The sequence below is a fragment of the Microcebus murinus genome, chromosome 23 (assembly GCF_040939455.1).
Source record: "Microcebus murinus isolate Inina chromosome 23, M.murinus_Inina_mat1.0, whole genome shotgun sequence".
NCBI lineage: Eukaryota > Metazoa > Chordata > Mammalia > Primates > Cheirogaleidae > Microcebus > Microcebus murinus.
This window is the reverse complement of record NC_134126.1, coordinates 30,279,802-30,305,922: the sequence shown is the minus strand read 5'-3', so window position 1 is coordinate 30,305,922 and position 26,121 is coordinate 30,279,802. Positions and strand designations below refer to the sequence as shown.

At 59.8% G+C, this 26,121-nt stretch overlaps 1 protein-coding gene across 4 annotated transcripts in view; it reads left to right on the top strand.

The window, feature by feature from the left end:
* The window catches only part of ADORA1 (adenosine A1 receptor), a 34,368-nt gene extending 8,314 nt beyond the window's left edge, over positions 1-26,054 (top strand). For 3 of the 4 annotated variants that reach the window (XM_075996941.1, XM_012758701.2, XM_075996940.1), the window contains one exon: positions 24,104-26,054. In XM_075996941.1, the coding sequence (XP_075853056.1) occupies positions 24,104-24,743 (640 nt within the window). In that variant the 3' untranslated portion in view covers positions 24,744-26,054. The remainder of the gene's footprint in view (positions 1-24,103) is intronic. The other variant, XM_075996939.1, reaches the window with a different exon arrangement.
* The last annotated feature ends 67 nt before the right edge of the window (positions 26,055-26,121 follow it).

Sequence of the window (26,121 nt, the reverse complement as noted above, 5' to 3'; positions counted from 1 at the left end):
CTGGCAAGGGGCTTCCCTGACCCCAAATGAAGGGAGATGGGGGCATCTTTTTCTGTCTTGCTCCTTACCCTGGCAGTTTACTCCCCAACAGGACTCCAGAGAGTGTGGAGTTGGGGGTGACATCCGTTTATCTGTTTCATAAACACCCATTGAGCACCTGCTACGCGTGCCAGGCACTTTGCCAGGCCGGGGGACCCAGAGATGGCAGGCTGCTCTCGTCTCTGCTCTGTCTGGGGGCTCTTAGTCATTCTGGAGATTATGAATTCCTACAGAGCAAGGTGGCCAAGGAGAAACCCGCGCCCCGACTGTGGGCCTGGCAGGAGACTGGCGCCGACTCCTTGCAGTGCTGGGCTGGGCGGCTGATCCTACGCCACACTCACTCTCTGCGGCCCTTCAGGACTGTCTTCCGGCCTCCGCTTCTAGAACTCTGCTCTTTGGGAGAGGAGGGCAGCTGGTCACCCTGGCTTGTCCCCACACAGGGCCCTGATAGAGACAGATCTACTCATTCGCTCCCTCATTCGACACATACTAGTTGAGCGCCTCGTGCGAGCCAGGCTCTGTTGGAGACACTTGGAGTAGTGTCATGAACAAAACAGAGACCCTGGCGGACCCTGGCTTCTAATGAACTGGAGGACGGATGCTAACCCATGAACACAATGCCTAAATGATGTAGCGTGCTGGAAGGTGAAATGCACTATGGAAAAAAGGAAGAAAAGAGCAAGGTAAATGGGATTGGAAATGGCAGGATGGGGCTGGGGAGGAAGGGTGGCAACTTTAGACGAGGTGGTCCGTGAGGCTTCGTGGGGAAGGCGCCACCTGAGCCAAAGCCTGGAGTAAGGGGACATGCCACGCGGATATGGGGAGGGCATGCCATGCGGGGGAAAGAACTAGAGCAGAGGCCCTAGGATAGGAGTTTACTTGAAATGCTTGGGGACTAGCAAGGAGGCTAGTGGTCAGAGTTAACGGGCCACCGGCCCATGTACGTGTGGCCCTCGGGGGACACTGGTTTTTACTCCGAGGGAAATGGGGAGCCACTGCAGGGTTTAGAGCAGAGGTGACCCAGCTTAGGCGTTAATGGATCATGCTGCCTGCTGAGCAGAGGACATGCTTTAGGGGCGGGGTGCAAGCAGGGGACTGGTTAGCAGCTATTGCAGTGATTCAGGAGAGAGAAGAAGGAGGTGGCTTGGATCTGAGAGACAGCAGAGGAGGTGATGAGGAGTGGTTCATTCTGGATGTGAATTTTAAAATTTTAACTTTTTGCTTCATTTTTATTAGGGTAAAAGTTTTATACAATAAAGTGCATAAATCTTAAGTGTGCGGCCCAATGCATTTTTGCATGTGTATGTACCACCACCCGGATCAATATTTAGGACGTTCTCAGCATCCCACAAGGCTCCCATGGCATGCCCTATGGTCAATGTCCTAAGAACGGTACCTGCTATCTTGACCTTCATCCCTGTAGATTGGTTTTGCTTGTTCTTGGACTTTTATAAATGGAATCAAGCTCTTTGTACCTTTGTGTGTGGCTTCTGAAGCCCAAAGTTAGGGCTGAGTTTCATCGCTGTTCACCGAGTAGGTTTTTCCCTCTCATTGGTGATGAAATTCCATGCTTTGCTTAAATTCACGATATATTTTGGAGAAAGAGCCAAAGAATTTGCTCATGGGTTGGATGTGGGAATTTTCCTATAGGTTGGATGTGAGACAGAGGAGTCAATTATGGGCAAACTTTTAGTCCTAAGAGGCTGGGAGGATGGAGCCGGCACATCCGAGGCGTGAAAGGCTGTGGGTGGTGCAGGCTGCAGGAGCCACAGAGGGAGTTAGGATTAGAGTCGCTGACTTGGGCGTGTCTCACGGATACCGGGATACCACCACGGGATGTGGAGCCGGGGGCTGGACGTTGCGTGGATGGAGTTCAGGAGGGAGGCCTGGGCTGGGGAGGGAAATGTGGGAGTCATGGTTTATAGATGGGTTGAAATCCATGGGCTGCACGAACGAGGTCCTCAAGGGTGACAGTACGGATAAAGAAGAGGACCAAGGGCTGAGCACTGAGAAGCGGGGAGAAGAGGAGGCAGCAGCAGAGGAGACGCAAGGAGACCCTCAGATGTGGGAGGAAAACCCAGAGCCCAAAGGGTGGCGTCCCTGAAGCCAAGGGCGGAACATCCATCACGGAGGGGCCAGAGACGGGCTGTTTCGAATGCTGCCCGTGGATGACTAGAGAAGAGGACTGAGAATTACCGCTGGGTTCAGCAAGGCCACCGGCGACCTTGGCAGGGGCAATGTGGATGGCGCGGGGCCGGGGCAGAAAGTCCGACTGGCGAAGGCTCCAGAGAGAAGAGGAGTGGGATTGGAGGCAGCTGGCGCAGGGCGCCCTTGAGGACTTTCGTTGCAGAGGGAGCCGAGGAACGGGGTGGTAGCTGTCAGGAGCCGTGGGGACAAGGCATTTTGCTTCATGTTGCTTTTTAAGCCAGGAGGGGTTGGTATGTTTGCGCGCTGACCGAAACGATCCCGTGGGGAGCAAACCGCTCGGATGGAACAGGGGAGAGAATTTCCGGAGTGATCTCCTCGCTCAGGCAAGTGGGGCCTGCGAGGAGGGCTGGCTGAGGCAGGATCCTGGAGGTGCCGCCGTGCTAACAGGCGGCGGCTGTGGGGGCAGAGGCTGGGAGGTGACGTTCTCCCGTGATCGTTTTGGTTTCCGTAGCGGAGTGGGGAGCAAGGTCGGCCGCTGAGCGCGAGCGTGCAGGGGGAGGCGTTGAGAGAGCAGCCAATGCGGAATCATTTCGGAGCACGTGGCAGAGTGGCCAGACTCAGGAAGTCTGGTGTCTCCCACGGCAGCAGGAAGGGCCCACCGGAAGTTCACGGTGATGGATCTGAAGTGAGATTCGGCAGCGTGGCTGTGTGCCCATGCCCGGCCATGGTCAGCTACACGCGCACAGGCATGGAGAGGCAGAGAGTTAACGCCTTCCTTAATTCAGAAGTGCCAGATTCCTGTTAAGGTGGGGTATCTTATGTTATCACGCTCAAGGAGTTGGCCCTGGTCCCGCCCATGTGGGACCGAGACCAGCAGGGAGACAGAGCTGGTAGACATGGGAACAAGCAGGTAACTACAGCTGTAAGCGGAGAAGAATTTGAGGAAGGGAGCCATCCTGGGATGCATCCTGGCAGGCCCTACTTGGCTTCTCCAATGCCCCGTGCTGATGTCCAGAGAGACCCATGGAGGACCCAGGACTTAGGCAAGGCCGTGTAGGCTGAGAGTTAGCATTTTATTCCCAGCGCGCCGTGAAGCCCTGATTGGTTTAAGCCGGGAATGACATAATTCAAATTACATTTGAAAAAGGTCAAAAGTCCTTAACAAAATATAATATTGGCAAATCAAATCCAGGGATATAAAAAGGATTATATATCACCACCCAGAAGGATTTATTCCATGTATGCCAGGGTGGTTTAACATTTGTAAAAAATCAATCATCGTACCTTGCCACGTTAGCGTCAGAAGGCCACCGTGCCCGCCGCCTGCAGGACGCACTGGGACAGGGAGGATGGGGAGCCCTGGTGGGACGGGCAGGCGAGGGGCAAGGACGGAACTGGGAGGGTCTCCGGCATGCAGAGCTAGAACCAGCTGGAAGTGGGCTGGACATACCACGTGGGAGAAGGAATCGGATGGGACCTTCCAGGGCCACTGGGAGGATGGCAGGGCTGTTTCCGGAGATCGGGAAGGGTGGGGGAGGAAGAAGAAATCAGGGTGTGGTTTGGATCCTTTGAGGTGCTCAGGTGGAGGTGCCATGGGCCCCTTCTTGCCTCACACAGCCAAGGGAGGGGCTCCTGGAGCATCCAGGGATCCCAACATTGCCGGCGCCTCCCGCTGCGCCCTCTGCTCTTTTCCCGCCTTCCTTCTCAGGAGGCTATCGGCTTTCTAGGCTAGACCACAGCAGTAAGGACACCCGGCTCTGGGCTCCCCTAAATCTTCCAGAAGGGGACAGCAGAGTTGGGGTTCTTCTCTTTAGCCAGGCTCCATTCAGAATGGGACCCAGTGGCTTCTGGGACAGCTGAGTCCCCCGACTCCTACCCCAGGTCCCTGCCCATCCTCAGTAACCGTGGGAGGGCCTTGTCCCTGGATACTGCGTGGTCACAAAGGGTCCTCTCTCGGCTGCTGTAGGGCACCAAGTGGCCGGTCCCCGTGATGCAGAGAGGATGGTCAGTGTGTATGCAGGTCGTCACAGCGCCAGCCAGCCCCGATGGCAGAGCAGGCAGGACGGGGGCGCCCTGAGGCTGGCACAGGTGCATGCTGTGTCCCAGTCACCCCGGCCCACTCACGGCAGTCTCATCGGCTCTGCCATGCAGAACCTTCTTCTTTTGCCGCACGCGGCAGGGGACGCCATGCACTGCGGCAATCTCCCTAGGCAGACAGACTTGCATAGAAATCCCAGCTCGTGCTTTGGAGCTGTGTTGTCTTGGATAAATTGCTTAACCTTTCTGAGCTTCCATGTCCTCTTCTGTAAGTCAGGCTTCTTAATACCTCCTTCCTAGGATTGTTGTGAGGCCTAGACATAATGCACGTTAAGGGGCTGGCACACAGTAGGCGCTCTGTAAATGCGGGCTGTTGCTATTGTGACATGATCCAAAGCCTGTTTTCCTTTTGCCACTCGGGGTCATGTGACCGCTGTGCTCCCTACGGGCTCAGCTCAGTGTGACGTGAGCCGTGCTACGAGGGCGGGGCGTGGTCCTACCCGGCGGTCTGGCTCATGTAGCCAGCACCTAACGTGTGTCTGGCTGGCACTTAGTAGGTGGCTTAACCAGTGTCTGTGGAGTGAAGGAATGCGGGAGCGATCAGGGGGAGGAAGGAAGCCTCAGTGGGGAAGGCGAGTGCCAGGCTGGGAAGAAGCCGTTCGGATGCTCCAGGTTCACCGACGGGGGGCAAAGGCAGGCCCTGGAGAATGGAGGGCTACGTCGTTAAACGTTCCCAAGAGCCCAGAGCGTGGGGGCACAGAGAGGGTAAGGGGCTCCCCCAAGCTTGCCCTGCAAGCTAAGGGGCGAGTAGCCCGGTCTCCTGAGTGTCCGCTCAGCTCCCCGCTGGCCCAGCGCTGCCCGTCTGTGTGAGGGGCAGGGTGCTGAGGATGCCTCTGCTTGCAGGCCGAGAGCAGCTCGTCCCGAGCCCCTGTCCTCCTGGGGGCCTTGTCCCTCATCCTGAGCCCCTGTCCTGCTGGGGGCCTTGTCCCTCGTCCCGAGCCACTGTCCTCCTGGGGGCCTTGTCCCTCGTCCTGAGCCCCTGTCCTGCTGGGGGCCTTGTCCCTCGTCCCGACCCCCTGTCCTCCTGGGGCCTTGTCCCTTGTCCCGAGCCCCTGTCCTCCTGGGGGCCTTGTCCCTCGTCCCAAGCCCCTGTCCTCCTGGGGGCCTTGTCCCTCGTCCCGAGCCCCTGTCCTCCTGGGGGACTTGTCCCTCATCCCGAGCCCCTGTCCTGCTGGGGGCCTGTCCCTCGTCCTGAGCCCCTGTCCTCCTGGGGGCCTTGTCCCTCGTCCTGAGCCCCTGTCCTTCTGGGGCCTTGTCCCTCGTCCTGAGCCCCTGTCATTCTGGGGGCCTTGTCCTTCGTCCCGAGCCCCTGTCCTGCTGGGGGCCTTGTCCCTCGTCCCGAGCCCCTGTCCTCCTGGGGGACTTGTCCCTCGTCCCGAGCCCCTGTCCTGCTGGGGGCCTGTCCCTCGTCCTGAGCCCCTGTCCTCCTGGGGGCCTTGTCCCTCGTCCTGAGCCCCTGTCCTTCTGGGGCCTTGTCCCTTGTCCCGAGCCCCTGTCCTGCTGGGGGCCTTGTCCCTCACGGCTCCCAGTGCGGAGCTGGCATCCGGGGAGCTGCAGCAAGGGCTCCCCTGGGGGCTGGCGGCTCCACAAACTCTCTCTGGGGAGGAAACCATTCAGTGTGTTTGGGGACTCAGCGGACTGTGCCGCGCAGACACACCTGCCGCGATGCCCTGTCCTCTGCAAACGCGACACCCCCACCCCCGAGTCACGGTCTCCTGGGGCCATAACTGGGAGGGCTGATAGAGCCGCCTGGATGACAATGATGGAAGCCACATTCAGAGCGGCTGGCTCAGGCCCCAGGGCTGATGACGGCCTAGAGTGAGGGGCACTGTCTTAGTCCGTCTTCTGTTGCTATAAGGGAATACCAGAGACTGGGGAAGGGCGTGGAGAATGTGGGGAACTTATAAACAAAAGAAGCTTATGTAGCTCACGGCTCTGGAGGCTGGGAAGTCCAAGGGCATGGCACCGGCGCGTGGTGAGCACCTTCCTGCTGCGCCACGACACGGTGGGTGGAGGGCATGGCGCGGCCAGCGGGCAACAGCAAGGCAGCTCCGGTCGCTCTTCCCCTTCTAATATAGCCACCAGTGCCATCTCGAGGACCCCACCTTGACGTCCTTATCTAATCCTAACTACCTCCCAAAGGCCCTACCTCCAAAGACCATCAACATATGAATTTGGGGATTAAGTTTCCAACACACGAAATTTAGGGGACATAGTCAAACCATAGCAGGTGTGAAGGCATGAAGTCCCCCACCTTTAGTCACCGCAGGAGGAGGCCACGGTGGCTTCAGGACTTTCATTCAACTCTGCTTGCTCACTTCTGTGCCCTCCCCCATCTCAGCCCCTCGTTCTCCATGGTCCGGACAGAGGTTCCAGCCATGCTCATCTGTTTCCTGCTTGTGTCCTTTCCGGTCTCCACGCCGCCGCCCCCCTCTCATCCACCCCCTTGATGTGGAACACAGTTTGCACGTTCAAGTCAACACGTGCTCTGTGACGGCACCGGCCTGTCTGTGTGGGCACAGACCCGCCGCCATCGGTGGGGGCTGACAGGTTTCCAGCTGCCACCGGGGAGGGGCTGGCAGGCCTGGCCCACACCCAGGCACACGGGGCAAGGCCACTCCCCCAGCCTGGCCTTCCACTCAGCCCCATCCCGCCTTCCTCTTCACTCAAGCCTCACTGTCCTTGTCCCCCGCCAGTTCTTAACCTGTCTAGGCTTTGGGATTGTGGAGAATGATAAAAGAAAGGTACTTGGCATTGAGGCCACCTCCTACACAAATACACACACCTGCACACTTACACACACACTCACACTCACACACACCCAGGAAGCTGTTCCCTTTTCTTGTCTCATTCCTAGTCATTTTTTTTTTTTTTTTTAGACAGATTCTCACCCTGTTGCCCAGGCTAGAGTGCTATGGCGTCAGCCTAGCTCACAGCAACCTCAAACTCCTGGGCTCAAGCAGTCCTCCTGCCTCAGCCTCCTGAGTAGCTAGGACTGCATGTGTGAACGAGCATGCCCGGCTAATTTTTCTATTTTTAGTAGAGACTGGGTCTTGCTCTTGCTCAGGCTGGTCTTGAACTCCTGACCTCGAGCAATCCTCCCACCTCAGCCTCCCAGAGTGCTAGGATGACAGGCGTGAGCCACCGCGCTGGGCCTCCTACTCATTCTTTATCACTCAGCTCAGATGACACCTCCTCCAGGAAGCCTGCTCTGGTTTGCCTGCATGTTCCCACAGCTCCCTGCGCTCCGGATGAACATAGCCCACGTCAGTTTGGACTGGCCTGTGCGCAGCGCGAGGGTGGGGTGCCAGTCCGTTCGTTTCTATGTGCACAGCAGTGGGTAGCTTCTGCCTGTTTGGGTGTCCTATGAATCACTGCATGATTAGTAAGAGGAATCCTCCGAGCACTGGGATCTGGAGGCCCCGTGCTATGTACTTTATATGGAGAATCTTATTTAAATCCTCGAGCAGTTCTGTGGATAGGCACTAATGGGGTTTTATACGAACGGTAAACCATGTCCCCCCCTGGCACGTGAGGAAGCTGAGGCTCAGAGAGATTAAACAACCCGCTACAGCCACCCAGCTGCTGAGTGCAGCCGGAATTGCTGAACGAGTAACTGAGGGGATGAGTGAAAAGCCCCGTGGGTGAGTCTCGCCTCCAGTGGCTGCGGGGTGACCTTGAGCAAGCCGCCTGCCTCTCGGGGTCCCGGTCCCACATCTGCAGAGCAGGCACCGGTCCCGGCTGGCTGGGAGGCGCTGCTCCTGGGGGGGGGGGCGGCCTCGCTGTTCAGGGTGAGCTGGCTCTGGGGGTGCGTGCTGGGGGTGCCCCGGCAGGAAGAGGGGGGCCCAGAGAACCTCCACTCCCTGCCCGTGCGGCCTCGGCTGTGGGAGGAGACACCGAGTCCCACTCAACTCCTGTGCGAGGGGGTAGCGGGTGGTGGCCCTGGCACCGCCCCTGTCCTGGGGTGCGGGACCAGCCTGCGTGTCCAGCCGCTGTTGGCCCCCGCCGCGCCAGCCCGGGCTCGGCTCCCTGTGCCGTGTGGGCGGGAGTTTAGACTCAGTCCCCAGGCGAGGCTTGAAGAGAAAGCGGGGTATACCCTTGAGGACAGGCAAGGACAGGGGAGCCCCCCCAACACCCCAAGCCAGGGGTGACTGGGAGAGAGCGGGTCCCCCCAGTCTGCCTGGCACAGAGGAGACCTGGGGCTGGGGAGCAGGAGGCCGAGCTCCAGCTGGGGCTGCCATGTGCCTCCTCCCCGCTGTGACCGCATCCTCCGCAGGGGTCCCCGCCTGACTTCTCAGGGCCGTTGCCTGCAAGGGACCCGTGAGTGCCCGCCCAGGGTCTGATGGCAGTGGTGGGTGCCAAGAGGCACAGAGCCTGGAGGGCTTCCTGAGGGAGGGAGGGCTGGCGGGACGCAGCCTGGGCTGCGCAGTCGCCCTGGTCTCCCAGTCCCAGCTCTGCCGCTTGCTTGCTCTGTGCCCCGGCCATCCCCTGAGCCTGTTTCTCCATCTGTGCGGTGGAAATGATAACACGCACCTCCCGCGAGAACTGCACGTGAAAACAGATGTGCGGCCCGACGTCTCTGTCCAGTGTCGCGGGGCTCGTCCCCCCTCGTTCCTGCTGTTTGGGGGGGGGTGCAGGATGGCCGGAGAGTGGCGTGCGTGTCTGTCTGTCTCTGCCGGCTTGGGGTGGACACTGTGGCTCGAGGACTTCCTTTATCAGCATGTCGCGGGCTGAAGCTGGCGGGCGGGGCCTTGGGGAAGTGGCCGTGGGGCACTGGGAGGCGGGTGCAGGCTGCGCACAGGTGGGGGAGTCCCCCGCGGTCTGGCACAGCACCTGGGGCCTGTGCCTCTGGAACGCCCGGGGCGCACCTCCCCTCGTTCCAGCTCCGCTGGGAGCCCAGGGGCTGCCTGGCCCCAGAAGGCCCCGGGGAGGGAAGACCTGCAGCCTGGTGGGGGAGGGGTGCCCACAGGGTGAGTGTCTCCGCACCGTCAGGGGCGGCACTGGGTGGCCTCCGTGGTAGCGTATTTGATTTTATTTAGTCCTGCAAGGCTGGAATCAACCCCACTTTACAAACACATGGGGAACAGGGAAGTTAGGTATCTTGAAAGTCATTGCCCAGCTAGCCAGTTGCAAAACCGGGACTTGAATACGAGTTTGCCAGATACCAAAGTGAATGCCATTTGTGGCACAGTCCATTCTCCGCGCCACTGTCCTCTGGGATTTTCAGAGTGAAGAGTCACAGCTCGGGGGACACATGCTACAAGATCTTGCAGGTAACAAGAGAACTCGCACCGGCCGAGCTGGGAGGGCTGAGGCTTCTGGGTTGGAGACGGCCGGTGGGCAGGGGCCTGGCCTGGCTCCCGCCTGGGTTCTTCCAGGCCCCGCCTGCCCCTGCAGCCCGGAGCCCGCATGCGCTCATTTGCACGGCTCCCTCAGTCACAAGCGCAGGGAAGCTAAATCGGGAGGTGTTGCTAGCATCACGGTAGCAGAAATAATCCCACGCGGTCCTCGGAGGTGGGAGTGGTGGAGGTGGGCCGAGACGCAGGCCTCGGGCAGGGTGCTGGGGCGGGGTGCTGCGAGGGGCCCAGAAAGTCCCTCTCTGCCTCAGTTCCTACAGGCGGAGTGCTCCCTGCACAGGGCACGGGGCCCAGAGGCAGAGGAGACTAGGTTCTGTCTCAGCTCAAACATTAACCCGCCAAACTGTAGCTTTGGGCACTCAATGGACTTCCCTGGGCCTCAGTTTCCCCACCTGTAAAGTGGCAACAACGGAACCTGCTCTTCCAGGTTCACAAGCTGCCGTGTGCATGGATCGGATCACTGGTTTGGAAGTGCTGAGCCGGGCGTGCTGCGCCGTGCCAAACTATCGTCTTGCTGACGTAGGGAGCCTCTTGCCCCCTCTCTTCTCACATCCTGGTTCCCGGCCTTTTCTCTCCCCACGTGGGGGAGGTGACTATCCGTTAAGAGAAGCTGGTCACACTGGTGGATCCGTGATTGAACGCAGGGCTTTGTGTTCTGTTTCCTGCACCACCCAAGACAAAGCCTTTCTTTTTCTGGGCTTCCTCAGGCAACCTCTTCCCCAGACAAGAGCGGGGAGAACTACTTGGGTGCCAGGTATTAGGCTGACAGCCAGTGGGCCCTGCAGCTCAAAGCTTGGAGAGGGACCTGCAGCGGTGGCATGGCTGGGAGCTTGCCAGACATGCAGAGTCTCAGGCCCGCCCAGGCGTGCTGACTCATCATCTGTGATTTAAAAGGACACCAGGTGACTCACGTGCACCTGACGGTTTGGGAAGCTCAGACAGTAAGGGACGCAGGGGTAGGTAAGTCCTCAAATTCCTCCCAGCCTCCTGGGGAAGTCAGTGCAGGAAACACAAAACGCCAGCTTTAAAATCCACCCTCGCAGCAACTTTGAAAGCTGGATTTGCTCAGTCCGCAATGTGTACGTGGTATCGAAGCATCGCACTGTGTTCCATAAATTTACACAGTGATTATTACTTGCCGATTAAAATAAAATAAATATGTTTTTAAATCCCAGGAAACAGATAAACAAACAAACAAACAAACAAAATACCAGCTTTGGAGGAGCCGGCTCGGGTTGCAGTTCCAATCCCAGTTGCTAGCCGTATGGCCTTGGGCAAGTCACCCAGGCTCACCTGTGCAGGTGGACACCGTCCTCCCAGCATGGTTGTTGAAGGACACACAGGAGAGACTGTGTGTGAAGCTCCATGCCAAATGGGAACTCTGGAATCCCGGGAAGGTGGGCTGGGGAGATGTCAGCTCCACGCGCAGATGGAGAGACTAAGGTTCTGAGAGGTGATGCGACTCACTGGCATGGCAGGTTTGAGTCTGATTCGAATCCTGGCCTCTAACGCCTATCAAAGGCCTGTTTTTTTGCCCTGAGCCTGGCCTCCCGGCGTGGAGGTCGGGAGGGGAGGGAGGGGTGTGGGTGGTCAGGCCTTTGTAGGACCTGAGAGCTGGAGGCCCTGGGTTGCACCTTGCAAATGGCCCAGATTGTGAGTGTTTCTATCAGCTGGGGGAGGGAAGCGGCTCAGGTGCCCTCCGCCCCAGGTGTCCCTGCGGCTGCCGCTCTTGTGTCTGTCCCCCCACCCATGGCTGCGGTGCTCGTCCTACCTGCTTCTGGCCTGGTGCAATTCCCTGAGGCCCACTGCTGCTGGCTGCCTGCGTTTTCTTTTTCCAGCTCTGAGCATAGCTCTTTGATGGTTTCGTGAATGGTAGATGGGAAAAAAAAAAAAAAAAAACCACTTTGATTGAATAAACTTCTTCCTCCCCCGCACACATCATAATGTGACTTCCCCCATCCAGGGTCGCGGCTGATGGGAGGGATTTATAGGGCTTTGCAGAAGTGGAAGAAGTGACTGAAAATGAGTTTATTGATCAACCCTCCGAGAAGCGGCCTGCCAGGCCCCTGCCCTGGGACACTGCCAGCAGCTACATGCCGCTCCATTCTCCTTGCACGAATGACAGGGACACAGGCCAGCTCCTGGAGGAGAACGGGCTGTTCCCCACCTCCGCCCAGGCCTGGCAGCGAGGAGGGGGGCTGGTCTTGCAGCAGGAGGCAGTGTGGCTGGAGGCAGTGTGACTCTTGCTAGAACCACCTAATTAAGAGGCCTGAGACGCTGGGACTGGGTGGTTGAGGCAGGACCTTCAGATGGAAAGCTTGAGGGTTCTCCAGAAGGCCAGGCCCTCATCTGCGGGGGCTGGGCACAGGGCTCTGCTGACCGGGGCAAAGGAGGAATCAGGAGACACCAAGCTGAGACAAGGAGAAACTGTCAGGGGCTGGGTTGTAACTGGCTGGGGTGGGGGGTTCTTACTGCTGTTATTTGAGCTCCAAACCCCACTGACCTGGATGGGGGTGGGGGAGAAAAGCCAGAGCCTGGGACGATATGATGACACTTCTTCCAGGTCCCAAGAGCAGTGTCTCCTTGGTTCTGGTGCATCGGGAGAGACTGAAGTTAGACTCTGGGAAGAACTTTCTGATGTAGAAGTACGAGCTATGGAAGGCAGGACTGAGGGTGGGGGTGGACTCTGCCTCTGGAAAGATTTCCAGGGTGGAGAGCTGTCCCCTCTGTCCTCCTCCCACATCCTGCCATCGGCTGAATCTTTTCCAGGGCAGGGGCGAGATGCTGTGAGCTTTAGGGAGCCCCGAGGCCCAGGCAGTGAGAGTAGAGAAAGGGCCAGGCCTCGTGAGAGCAGTCGCCTCCTCAGAGCACAGCGTCCCTGTCTCCCCGGCCAGGACGCTCTGGGACCTCCTCTTGTGACTCCAGGCTCTCTGCGGACATCTGACCCGCTGGGTCCTATCCACCTGGTCCCAACCCCAGCCGCTGCCTTCGGGCTGATCTGGAGTCCGCATGGTGTCTCCGCAGCGGGTGGGATTACGGTCCCTTGGTGGACAGGCCTGCAGCAGATGCCCCCAGCCCACGGTGCCAGACATGGAAGGGAGCTGGGAGAAAGGGTATGGTGCCCCCCACCCAGGGTCCACCTCCCCCACCCCCAGTACCCACGCCGGCCACTTCCTCAAAGGAGCTTCACTGGGTTACCCAGGTGGTGGCTTCTCCAGGGCCTGTGCAGGGCTTAGTGCTGGCTGAGCAGGTTCCCAAACCCTTCCCACTCCCCCGCCGGACTCAGACAGGCCAGGGAACACAGACCCGTCCTGCACCAAGGTGGCGTTAGGCGAGAGGGCTGAGTACAAGCTAGAAAGGAAGGAAAGCCGAGTGACCAGCTTTCTAAGGCGAAACAGAAGTAACTTTATGTTTTCCTATGGCCCTGCAACTGTTTTGTGTTTCCTCCAGGGCTGACTGTGTTTTCGATAGAATCAGGTATCCTGCTAGGGACAGGAATGGGTGCCCATGCAGGTGTTTACCGAAGGCCCAGGTAGCGCGCCAGCCCCACGCTCCGTGAGCCCGCTGCGCCCGCCTCCTCGGCTCGCTGTGTCCAGCGCAGAAGCGGGGCTCCAGGGTGGCTACTCCAGGGTGGCTCCTCGCTCAGGGCCACCAGCTGCAAGCGGGTGGAGCCGAGGTTTGAGCTGGGATCTTACTCCATGCACACCTCTTTCACTCACTCACTCATTCCTTAGTTTGCTCACTCAGCAAATATTTCTTTCTCTTCACATTGTGTCTTGCTCCCCATCTTCCTCTCTGAGGGGTGCAGAGCTAGAGGGTGGAATCCTTAAATCGGGGGCTGCCTTCCTGGGAGCTCTGTGTGCCCCTCCCCCTCGCCCCTCCCCCCAAGGTTCCCCCCTCCCCCCTTCTGCTAACACTGAGCTCAGCTCTCCACGGAGGATGATCTGTCACATTCCGGAGGAAGGGAACCATGACCTTCCAGAGCTTGAAAAACATCTCTGGATGAATCCCTTATCATCCAGACAGGGACAGGGACGCCCCAGGAGGGGAAGGGTCTCATCCAAGGCCAGCTTGCTCCTGGCAGAGCCTGCGCCAGAACTGGCCACAACGAGGTGTTCCTTAGGGGTGCTGGCCTTGTCTGGGGTCCGCCCTCCTGGCTCCCTGTGCTCTCCCAAGCCTGCTCAGTTCTGCGGCTCTCCGGCTCCCTCCTGCCCTGGCCCTGCGCAGGTGCCAGTGGGGCTGGAGGATTCTCTGCAAAGGCCCAAAGGGCAGGCGATGGGAACCCGAATGAGCCCTCCCTGCCCCCGCGACGGCAGGCCTTTCCACCCCGCTGGAAGAGGAATTTTGCCCCCTTTGCCGGGGGGCATCCCGGTGAGGCCTCACTGCACCAGCCACTCACAGGCCATTAAGTCTGATGCAGATGGGACGGTTTTTTCCTCTCCCACTGGATGAGTCAGAAACAGTCACCCACGGCAGGTGGGGCTGACAGGCCTTGGTCCTTTCGCCATCCCGGCGAAGCTGCAGAGAATCAGACCTCGGAGCAGGAAGTCGCTGGGAATGCTGAGGCCTGGGTCCAGCTCCCGTCAAGGACCACCCCTGTCTGCGATGTGAGGCTGCACCTGGCCTCGGGGTGGGGGGAGGTGGCTGCACCTCAAAATCGCTGAGGGCCAGCTGTCACCTGTGCAGGCTCACCCTGATATGCCCGGGCTGGGGGTAAGGGATGGGGATCGTGGGCAAACACACTTTGAAAATACGCCCCCACCCCGAATCAAAGACCATCCCCCTGCACCCCACCCCCTGCACCCCATCCCCTGCACCCCTCCCCCTGCACCCCACCCCCTGCACCCCACCCCTGCACCCCATCCCCTGCACCCCTCCCCCTGCACCCCATCCCCTGCACCCCTCCCCCTGTACCCCACCCCCTGCACCCCACCCCCTGCACCCCTCCCCCTGCACCCCATCCCCTGCACCCCTCCCCCTGCACCCTACCCCCTGCACCCCACCCCCTGCACCCCTCCCCCTGCCGCCTCCAGAGGATGGGAAGCACTGAGCAAAGCCACCAGGGAGGAGACGAGGCACGCCGTCTGCTGTGGAGCTTGTGACGTCACCGTCGCGTGGCCTTTGTGTCTGTGGGGGACTCTTTGCTGGTGGCTGGGCCTGTCTGCAGACGGAGAGTTCCCTTAGGGCAGGAGCTGTGTCTCTGCTCACACCCCGTGCCCGGGGACAGGCCCTGAATCTGCAGGAGGAACAGTGGGGGAGGCTGCTCAGAACGGGGGTGTGACTGAGTCACACACGAGCCTAATTGTCTTCCCACCAGGCTGGAGTTATTTGTCCTCAGTGAGTGACCAGGAGCCCTTTCCAAGGCCCATTACGCTAATGACCTAATCAATTTATCCAGCTGTCTGCGGCAGAGGCGCTCAGAGCTCATGCCCCTCCTCTCTGTAGCCCTGCGTGCTGGCCTGGGGGTGTCGGCCTGAGCCCCACTTTTGGTGACTGGTGGGCCCCAATGCTCCAGATGGCAGGTGACTCCACAGGGCCCGAGAGAGCAGGATTCAAGGCAGGATTCTTAGGTCCCCAGACATCCTGCCCCCTCCCCGGCCCACACCAGACTCCCCTGGGCAATGTTACTGCTAAGTATTTGGCCCCCGGAGTGTGCCCAGCGCCTTTTGATTGTATCTGGTTTCCTGCTCTCCTTTGGGAGGAAGAATTTCTCTGCAGGAAGTAGTTTAATAGTCTGAAAGCCCTACTTCCCTGGTCTGGAGATCCAAGTTTCCAGTTTCAAGTGGCTGAGATCTTTGATAAGAAGGGAAGCAGGAAGGAGGGGACCAAAGCTATGAAATGTCACTGCTCCTCGGCCAAAGGGAGGGCCGGGAGCATGGAGGATTCGGTCCCGGCCACTCAAACTGCAGAACTGCAGAGAGACGCCGACCATCCGGCCCCACACCCCTGCCCAGCACCTCAGTGACAGCAGGTGATGGGAGACAGGGACACCAGGGCAGAGGACCCTGCCCCAGTCTCAGCAGTTGACAGGATACTTTGTCACCCTGCCCTCAAACTGAGCCACGCTTAACATTTTCCAGCCCACCACGTGGTTCTCTCTCGCTGCTTCTGAGTCAACACGTGTTTGAGAGTCCGGCCCGTTTGCTCAGACTCTGGCAGGGAGTTCCTTGGGATAAACATGCTCCGTTCTTCCTGCTGCGACCTCCTGGGTCTGCCCAGGGACGCAGGAGTCTTCGTAGGCGTTTACAGCGGAGGCTTCAGTGCCGGGGATTGGCGATGAGGCAGCCCAGACGCCAAACAGGGGAGAGCGAGGTCACCCAGAGATTATAGCAAAACAGGAAGCCGCCTGGCTGCTGGAGGGCAGAGGGAGAAAATGGGGTCCCAGAGCCCCGGGGCTGGTGGAAGCAGGGCCCAGGTAGAGCCAGGGAGGAGACGTGACCATGGCCTGAGACCGTCAGGGGTAGAGATGGGGACAGCTCTCCGCCTCTTTCCAGCCCTCCAGCACTTCAGTATTTCCCACGGAGCCAAGTGACCCAGGAGCCGGGGAAATGGCGTCTGCGGGGCCCGCGCCACCGAGAAACCGAGCAGGGCAGTGCGGGGAGGGGAAGCGGGGGACAGGCATGTGCATGTGTGTGTTCATGTGCGTAGTGTCGGCCTAAAACTCAGTCCCCAGCGGTGTCCAGGCAGAGCCTTCCTCTGGGCTCTAGGCGGGGAGAGGCCGCCCCTCCGTGCACAGCTGGCCTCCAGCCGGAAGTGATCTCATCCGTGAAGGGGCCGCTCACCAGGCAAAGGAGCCATGAGGAGCTCGGGCGCTCCCGTGACTCCTGCTGGGAGTTAGTACGGGAAGGCGACACCCTTCTCCGGGCTGCAGGCTGGAAGACTCCGGGCAGGCCGTGCTGGCCAGGGGGGCCTCTGCGGGCCTCACGGTGTGCTGGGGCGCCGCTGGGGCCCGGCACGGCCGGGGACATGTTGCTGGCTGGCTGGGGGCCCGGCGGCACCGGCTCATACCTTTCATACGAGGCCCCTGTCATAGCAGCCTGTGATTCAGCGGCAGGTCCCCAGCAGCTACCAGCACAGTGGGCCATGGAGCAAGGCATGGCCGTCCTCGTCCAGGGCACTGTAATTGCCTCCGGTCTAGCCAGGCCTTTCTAATCCGACCTCTCTAATTGAACACCCGCCATTTAATCCCTGCTCCTGCTCCCCGGGATGCACTCATGTGGCAGGTCCTCAATTAGTCATTTCTGAATAAGTGGATACGATACATGAATTGGTTCATCCTTTTTTACATGTATTTATTCATTTACTCAGCAAATAGTCACTGAGCACTGTTTTGGGGACTGGGGGTGCAGTGGTGAGCATGCAAAATAAAGACTCTGTCCTAATGGACCTTACACTATACTGGAGAGAAACAAATAGTACATCAATAAACATATATATATATATATATAGAGAGAGAGAGAGAGGGAGAGAGAGAGGGAGAGAGGGGGGGGAGAGAGAGAGAGGGAGTGGGAGGGAGAGAAAAGGTCAGGACGTGATAAAGCTCTCTCAGGGACACTAAACATAGCAAGAGCGTACAGAGTGTAAGAGTGATGGAGACTGTTTTCCAGGGCGGTCAGGAGTCTTCTTTGGGGAGGCGCCATCTGAGCTGAGACCTGGATGGGGGTGGGGGTGGGGTGAGCCTTCCCAGGCATTTCGGGAGATGAGCAGGGAGTGGGAATGCCCCGAGGCGGGAGGGCGCCCACACGTGCACACACGGCATGTCCGGTAGCATGATGTGTGGCGTTCTTGGGCGAGTGGCGTGGGGCTCGGGGTAAGGGACAGAGGTGTCAAAGAGACTCAGGGAAGGGCACCGCCTCTGCCCAGTGGCCAGGATAAAAACCTGGGCATCACCTTGACGACCCTCACTCTTACCTGGACACCCGCCTCCGTCTGTTTCACGCTGCTGTGACAGGAGAGCAGAGACGGGGTGGTTGACAATGCGCAGAAGTGTATTTGGCTCACAGCTCCGGAGGCAGGGGGCGTCCGAGACTGGGGGCGGCATCCGGTGAGGACCTTCTTGCTGCCAGGCTGTGTGACGGGGGGCATCACGTGGGCGGGGGAGAGACAGGGAAAGGGGCTGAGCCCGTCCTTTCTAAGGGCCCCGCTCCGAGACAACCGCGCTAACCCATTCTCGAGGACAGAGCCGCATGACCTGATCACCCCTTCAAGGTCCCACCTCCCAGCGCCGTTGCACTGGAGATTAGGTTTCCAGCACATGAGCTCTGGGGGACACATTCAAACCATAGCAACAGCCAAACTTAGCAGCAGGTCCTGCTGGCCCTGTTCCCAAATGCATCTCAAAGCCATATGCTTCTCCTCAATTCCACTGCCACCGACTACAGAGCCCCCCCCCGTCCCCCCATCTCGCCCGCCTGGATGGTGAAACAGCCTCCGGCTGCTGTTCGTGCTCACCCCCGTCCCCTGCCGCAGCACCTTCTCCGCGCAGCAGCCGGAGCTATCTTTTAAAAACAGACATTGGATGATGTTTTTCCTTTGCTTAAAATGGCTTCACCCTGCACTGAGAACAAAGCCCAGAGGGTTTGCAGTGGCCCTCTCAGCCCCAGGGGACCGTCCCTGGCCAGGTCGCACACTGAGCTGGCCTCTCTCTTGCCCCGGTCCTGAGGCTCCTCCGCACCCGCCCTCTTTCTGCCCCCTAGACCCACTCCGGCCTCAGCACCGTTCCCTGGTGCCACCTTCCGCCTGCAAGGCTGTGCCCCAGATCCTCGCCTCTCTGGCTCTCTGGTGATCATTTGGCTCTCAGCCCATCATCTCGTCCTCAGACAGGCCACCCTGCCCAGTCACTCGCTCTCAGGGTGTCCTGCCGAATTCACTTGATAGGTCCTTTCATTCTCCAAAACGATCAGGTTTATCTGTTTGCGTATCTATTGCCCCGCCTCTCTGCCTATAGAATGCGCTTTCACGGCAGCCTGTTCTCTTCTACGTTCCCGAACCTGGCACCAGAAATGTGCTCAGTGAATATGTCTAATAAACGACAGGGAGGGTCTCACTGCCTGGTTGCCCCAGCAGGAACAGGACAGCCGCCTACATTCTAGGTGACACATCACAGGGACAGGTCATTCTGGGGGCTCACGGAGATCTCGGCCAGACTTCGGGGGATGAGTGAGGCTCCCAGGCAAGGCCTGACGGCATCCTCAGTGCTCCGGGGTCCGGGGAGATCTCCCAGAGCAGGCGACCTGGGGCCAGGCCATAGCTCCCTTCCTCCCCTCCAGGCTTCACCCCTCCAGGCTTCACCCCTCCCGACCTCCGTCGTCCTCCATCTCCCGGAGTGGCAGAGCTGAGACCGGTACGGGCTTTGGACTTGGACCTATTTCAGTCTTAGGAATTCTGTAGCTGCTTTTTCCTGGCTGCGTGGCCTTGCCTATGTGTGTTAATTTCTCTGAGTGTCAGGTACTGCAAACAGGGGGCGGGAACAAGAATAAGGGGTGAGATTCCCTTATGCAAAATTCTGCTTGGGACCAGAAGTGTTTCAGATTTTGGATTTTTTTTACATTTTGGAATATTTGCATTATCCTCGACAGTCAGGCATTCCTAATCCAAAAAGCCTGGAATCTGGAATGCTCCAGCGAGCGTTTGCTTTGAGCATCGTGTCGGTGCTCAAAAAGTTTCAGGTTTTGGAGCATTTCGAGTTTTGGATGTTTGGATTGGGGATGCTCAGCCTGTGGTACTGAGCTCGCGGGTTGTGCTAAGGCGGGAGTGGAATCGTGTCTGCAAGGTCAGGGCCCCGCACACAGAAGTCAAGGTTAGCTCCTGTCTGCATCGCTGGTGTTATTATCATCCATCAGTTAACCTTTATTTTTTTATTTCTTTTTAGACAGAGTCTCGCTTTGTTGCCCAGACTAGAGTGAGTGCCTTGGCGTCAGCCTAGCTCACAGCAACCTCAAACTCCTGGGCTCAAGCGATCCTCCTGCCTCAGCCTCCCGAGTAGCTGGGACTATAGGCATGCACCACCATGCCCGGCTAATTTTTTCTATATGTATTAGTTGGCCAATTAATTTCTTTCTATTTTTAGTAGAGATAGGGGTCTTGCTCTTGCTCAGGCTGGTTTTGAACTCCTGACCTCGAGCAATCCTCCCGCCTCGGCCTCCCAGAGTGCTAGGATTACAGGCGTGAGCCACCTCGCCCGGCCTGTTAACCATTATTTTTGAGCTCCCGCCTCACTCAGCTCCCAGAATCTCCCTCCCTTCGTGCGGCAGCCCTGCCAGGGTGTCCTGGGAGGAAGCAGTGGCTTCCTCTGCCCTGCCCCACTTGGATGTGGGATTTGCAGACCTTCTTCCCTCATTTCCATGCCTGAACCACACCGCCGTGCTCCGCAGCGGCCGTGGCCTGGGACCCTTTCTGCGCGGCCAGGCCGGCTCTCGGCAGGGCGGAGAGGCTCGGCTAACACCCCTTCCCCTCCCGGGCTCTCTGCTGCCCGTTGCTCCAGGTTCCCAGCCTTTCCGTGTTGTCCTCGTCAACAAGATGGTGCTGACCAATAAACTAGCTCACACTGCGGAGTCTGCGTTATCTTGGCTTTTCAAAACAGCGCACAGGGAGGGCGACTCTTCACCCAAAGGCACGTCTCCCTGGTGGTGGGTTTTGTGCCCCGTGGGGAGGTACCGGGGGTGGTGGGGCTCCCCGTGGCTCCATTAATTATGTCTTTAAGGGGCTGTCAGCCCTGCCTGCCTGTGGACAGGGCCCCACTTGGGGTTTTAGTGTCCCCATTCGGTTGCTCCTCTCCATGTCTGTCCCAGACCGCACGGTCCTGGGAGTGGCCATCTCTGGCCAGTTCCCGGCACAGCCCCTGGGGACGGGAGGCCTTGCCTTGGGAGGGACATTCCGCACGCCCCCACCCATGTGCACCCCAGGACTTGCAGCCTCTGCGTCCCTTTCCCACGTGCAAGGAGAGGTGAGCTTCTCCCCCGGCCCGGGAGGCAGCCCTTCCTGTGAGAGCCTGCCCCACCTCGGCCGAGGTCCTGGTCTAGCCTTTCCCACCAAGGAGAAAATAGCAAGAAAAACAGATGGGAACCGATACCCTAAGCTGCAGGGTCTGCTGGGACCGGGTGCTGGAGGAGCCCCAGGAAAGGTTTAACCCCGGGGCTCCAGGCAGTCGGGAAGGGCGAGGGAGGAGGGGGAGGCAGGCACCTCTCCAGCTGGAAGCTGTCTCCTCTCTCTCTCCCACCTGGGGCCCTCGGTAGGCCGTTATTGCCCAGACCTGGGTCCGGGGCTAGGCCCCCGAATCCTCAGGCTGGATGGCGGCCCCAGAGGTCACCCGCTCACTCCAGGTGATACCCTCCTGAACGGCACCTGCATGTTCCTATTTTAAGGCTCTGAGACAAGGGATGTCCTCAATCTGCCAATCATCCCCGTCTAAATGACCCACCGCCAGCCTGGTGCCCTGCAGGGAGCTGGGCTTGGAGTCAGGTGACCCGGGCAAGGGACGTTCCTAATCTGTGAAATGGGGGGTCCGGTTACCTGCTGCGCTCACCGCACAGGTGGTGGCAGGGATTGCCTGAGACGGGACTGAGAAAGGGCTCTGTAAATGGCAAACGTGACGGGCAGTGGGGGCAGGACGCCGGCCAGCCCTCCCTTCTGCCACTGCAGCCTCTGCGGCCTGGCCCGATCTTCCACCTTCCGCCCAGACAGCGTCTCTCCCCACCTTCTTTCTGGAAAGAATGACCTACGTCCCTTCCGTCTTTCCCCACAGTCTCATGCCCAGAACTTCTTCCACCGAATGCGGGGACACTTTGAGATCCTCAGGAGCGAGCCCTGAGCCAGATGCTCTGTGGGTGCTTAGGCTGTGCTTGCCCAGCTTCCGGACCTGCTGGCCTCTCCCCAGGTGTGCGTCGGTCCAGGGGACCGGAGGGACGAGAGCGTGGGCAAAGGGATGTCGGTAGGGAGTTCACAGAGCATTGCACCGTGTACCATCTTATTTCATCCTCGCCCTCTGGGGTAGGTCTCAGTCCACAGAGGAGGAATTAATTAGCAAATCACACGGTGGCTGCCGCAGGCCTGGCTGTTCTGCTGAGGACATGGAGGAGGGAATGGCCTTCGCACACAGCAAGAGCGCGAGGATTGTGTCTAAGAAAACCCCAGTGAGGCAGGAGTAAGCTGGGCAGCTCTCAAAGCGCCTGGTGGCTTGGGGCACCACGGCCCCAGGGCAGGGACGCTGGGGTGCTGCTCGAAGGGGTTGGGTCCTGGGGTGTTCAGTGGAACAACGGTGAGGAGAGGGGAATGAGGTTCCCCAGTTCCCTTCTAGTGCTTGCCGTCTAGATGAGGTGGGGTGGGGGGGACCTGGTGTCTCCCACCCTCCCAGCCGTCCCCCTTCCCGCCCTCATAGCCTCCACAGAGCAGGTGGCCTCGATGATGGCACGGGGGCTGGGAGAGGTGTTGTCCAGGGCGACAGGGACTTTAAGCCGCGTCGCCAAGCAGGGAGCGCTGCAGATCCTGCAGGCCCGGGACAGGAGAAGACAGTCAGCAGCCGCCCCTTCGCCCCGCTGGGTCCCGGCGGGCGCTGTCACGTGCTCAGCAGGGCGCTCCATCCGTCTCAGAACAGCGATGGAAAATAACAACTGGGCCAGCCGCTGCCGACTGGCCAGAGCTAGGAGGGACCCAGCCCTTGACACTCGAGCCAAGGCCAGCGTGTGGGCAGCAGACACGGTGGCTGCCAGCGAGATTGGCGTAAAGGGAGGTTGGACGATGTCCGGAGAGGTTAAAACCTGCTCCCCATCCCCCCGCGACGGGGAGGGGCCGTCACTTGAGGCCCAGATGTTTTCCTCCTCTTTGTGTGTCACGGTGTGAAAAGGGGTGGAAAGCTCTGTCCCTTGACATCATCCTATTTATTTCCTTTGAGGGACATATCGTGATCTGTGTTATGTCTGTTCATCCAAAACGTGAGACACACAGAGGCAAGGACCTTTTATCTTGTCCTCAGCACAGAGAGCCGTGCCTGGCACAGCAGGCGCTTGATAAGCGCTTGCTGAATGCACGCGCCCAGGCGTGCTGGCGTGCACAGTGAGCAGGCTGAATGCACGCGCCCAGGCGTGCTGGCGTGCACAGTGAGCGGGCTGAATGCACGCGCCCAGGCGTGCTGGCGTGCACAGTGAGCGGGCTGAATGCACGCGCCCAGGCGTGCTGGCGTGCACAGTGGGCGGGCTGAGTGCACGCGCCCAGGCGTGCTGGCGTGCACAGTGAGCGGGCTGAATGCACGCGCCCAGGCGTGCTGGCGTGCACAGTGGGCGGGCTGAATGCACGCGCCCAGGCGTGCTGGCGTGCACAGTGAGCGGGCTGAATGCACGCGCCCAGGCGTGCTGGCGTGCACAGTGAGCGGGCGGGGCGCAGCCGCACTAGGCGCTGGGTGAGCATTAGTCTGCTTTCCTGAGAGCCTCGCACTTAGCGAGGGGTGCAGAGCTGGTTCCTGAGCCCCACGGCTTGGGAGGTGAGCACTGCGCAGCAGCTGGGAGGGGAATGGGAGGTGGAGATGGAGGTGGGAGACGTCCCGGCAGGGGAGGGTGGGACGGGGGTCGGGTGAAGGGTTTTTTTAATGACAGTGTGTCGGTGGCCCGCCCTGGGGAAGAGGTGCTTTGTTAATCACCTGGCTGTGTTGGTCAGTGTGGACGTGTGTTAGGAAGCACGGACAGCACTCTCGCCTTCTGTGTGGCCTCGGGCAGACCACGAGACCACTCTGAACCTCAGTTTCCTCATCTGTCAAAGGGGCAGTCCTGGCCGGGCACGGTGGCTCACGCCTGTAATCCTGGTAGTCTGGGAGGCCGAGGCGGGAGGATCGCTTGAGCACAGGCATTTGAAACCAGCCTGAGCAAGAGCGAGACCCTGTCTCTACTATAAATAGAAAGAAATTAGCCAAACAACTAAAAATAGAAAAAATTAGCCGGGCATGGTGGCGCATGCCTGTAGTCCCAGCTACTCGGGAGGCTGTGGCAGGAGGATCGCCTGAGCCCAGGAGTCTGAGGTTGCTGTGAGCTAGGCTGACGCCAGGGCACTCTAGCCAGGGCAACAGAGTGAGACTCTGTCTCACCAAAAAAAAAAAAAAAGAAAAAAGAAAAAAAAGGGGGGCAGTCCTTAGAAGTAATGAGGAGATAACCCCGGGTGGGGGTGTGCTGAGCACTTGTAAGCAATTTTTACTTTGGTTATCTTCTCGGAACACCTAAAGGAAGTCCTTTGCTATTTTCTGTTGTTATTTTTTATCATTAATCAGGGCTTCCTTCCTCTGCAGGAGAATGAGCCAGCGCATTGCAAGCTCTGCCCTAAATCTTAGATCATGAAGACTCGGCCCCTGAGTAAAAGACACACGCACCTCTCTGCTCCCTGGGCCCTGGGTGGGTGGGGGTGCCTCCTCGTGGAGACCCCCAGGGGCCGGGCGGGCCTCGGAGGGGCAGCTCCTCACACCCTGCCCTCCTCTCCCTCAGGTACAAGACGGTGGTGACCCCGCGGAGGGCGGCGGTGGCCATCGCGGGCTGCTGGATCCTGTCCTTCGTGGTGGGCCTCACGCCCATGTTCGGCTGGAACAACCTGAGCGAGGTGGAGCGGGCCTGGGCGGCCAACGGCAGCGTGGGCGAGCCCGAGATCAAGTGCGAGTTCGAGAAGGTCATCAGCATGGAGTACATGGTCTACTTCAACTTCTTCGTCTGGGTGCTGCCCCCGCTGCTGCTCATGGTCCTCATCTACCTGGAAGTCTTCTACCTGATCCGCAAGCAGCTCAACAAGAAGGTGTCGGCCTCCTCCGGCGACCCGCAGAAGTACTACGGGAAGGAGCTGAAGATCGCCAAGTCGCTGGCCCTCATCCTCTTCCTCTTCGCCCTCAGCTGGCTGCCCCTGCACATCCTGAACTGCATCACCCTCTTCTGTCCTTCCTGCCACAAGCCCAGCATCCTCATCTACATCGCCATCTTCCTCACGCATGGCAACTCCGCCATGAACCCCATCGTCTACGCCTTCCGCATCCAGAAGTTCCGGGTCACCTTCCTCAAGATTTGGAACGACCACTTCCGCTGCCAGCCCGCACCCCCAGGGGACGGGGACCTCGCGGAAGAGAGGCCGGACGACTAGACTCTGCCCTGTGCGCTTGCCGGCCGCCCCCCGGCGGGGCTCTAGCCGGGGCCTCACCTGCCTGCTGTCCCGCTGGTGTCCCCTGAGGCTGCGCCGCTGGGCCGCTGGGCCGCTGGGCCGCGGGCCGAGGGAGGCTCTGGAGAGATGGGCGCCCATGGGGCGAGGGCCCTGCACAGGGAGCTGAGCCCCCTGCACCTGTGGGTCCCGCAGGGGCACAGGTGGGCAGCGTGGCCCTGCAGCGAGAGAAAGTGTCTAGAGCCCCCGCCTGCCCGGGGAGTCCCACGGCCAGTCCAGAGGTCCGGGCTGGGCAGGTCCCGGGCAGGCGGAGTCTGGGAGAAGGTGCTCGGGCCCCCGCAGGGCGGGGAGCCTGCCTGTCTTAGGTGTGGCCGGTGCTGCCCGGGGACCAAGCTGGGGGCGAGGAGGGGATGCCCTCCGAGATGGGGGCAAGGAGGGAAGCGGGGCCTGCCTTGGCCTTGCCTTCTCTCCCGTTCTGTAGGGGAAGGTGGCCAGAAGCAGCTAAGGGGCGGGAGTCTGGGAGCCTCAGTCCCCACTGCTGAGGACTCTGTGCCCCAGGCCATGCTGGGTGCCAGGGTGCTTGCTCTCCCTGCCCTGGGCAGCCCGGGATCGTATTTGGGAGAGGTGGGAAGGGAGAGTCCAGAAATCATTTCTGACATTTGCTTTATTCCCCATCAGCCCTTGGCCCCCGGGGGGTGGGGGGGCTCTGACCCCTTGGGAAGTGAGCGTGGTGCGGCAGGTGCTGGCCTCAGGCAGCCACCAGGCGGCAGCACTGAGCCCTCCTTCTGGCCCTGAGCTTCCTGAGGAGCCTGGAGCGTAATTACCTGTCATCTGGGCCACCGGCCCTGGTGACAGGCCTGGACTCTCCTAGGTGACACAATCTCTGCTGCTTCCGGGCCCGTGGAGAGGAGAACCCCAGACACTCCAACTCTCGGGGGAGTTCTGCCTGTCTGGGAGGGCGAGCACAGGGGCCGGGCCCGAGAGGACATTCAGATCTGTTTCCCGGGGCTTCAGAAGCTCTGTTGCGGACGGACGGGGTCTAGGCCTTTAGGGGTGGGGGAAGGACCGACCCACCCCCTGCCAAGCCGGAGCCCCTTTGCAGAGGGGCAGGGTGCGGGAGGGGAGGTGGTGGTCAAGTTGAGGGTTCCGAGTGTGAACAGGGACTCCAGGCTCTCCCCACTGTTGGAGATGGGGTCCCTGGCTCCCGAGGGAGGCCCATGTGACTAATAAAAGACTGTGAACCCTTGTGGAGAGCACAGTGCTGGCCACCCGCCCCCCACTGTGGGGGGAACAGCCTCGGGGGAGGAGAAGCTAAGGGGGGAGGGGGAGACGCTACCGGGGGAGGGGAGGCCTTCCAGCAAGG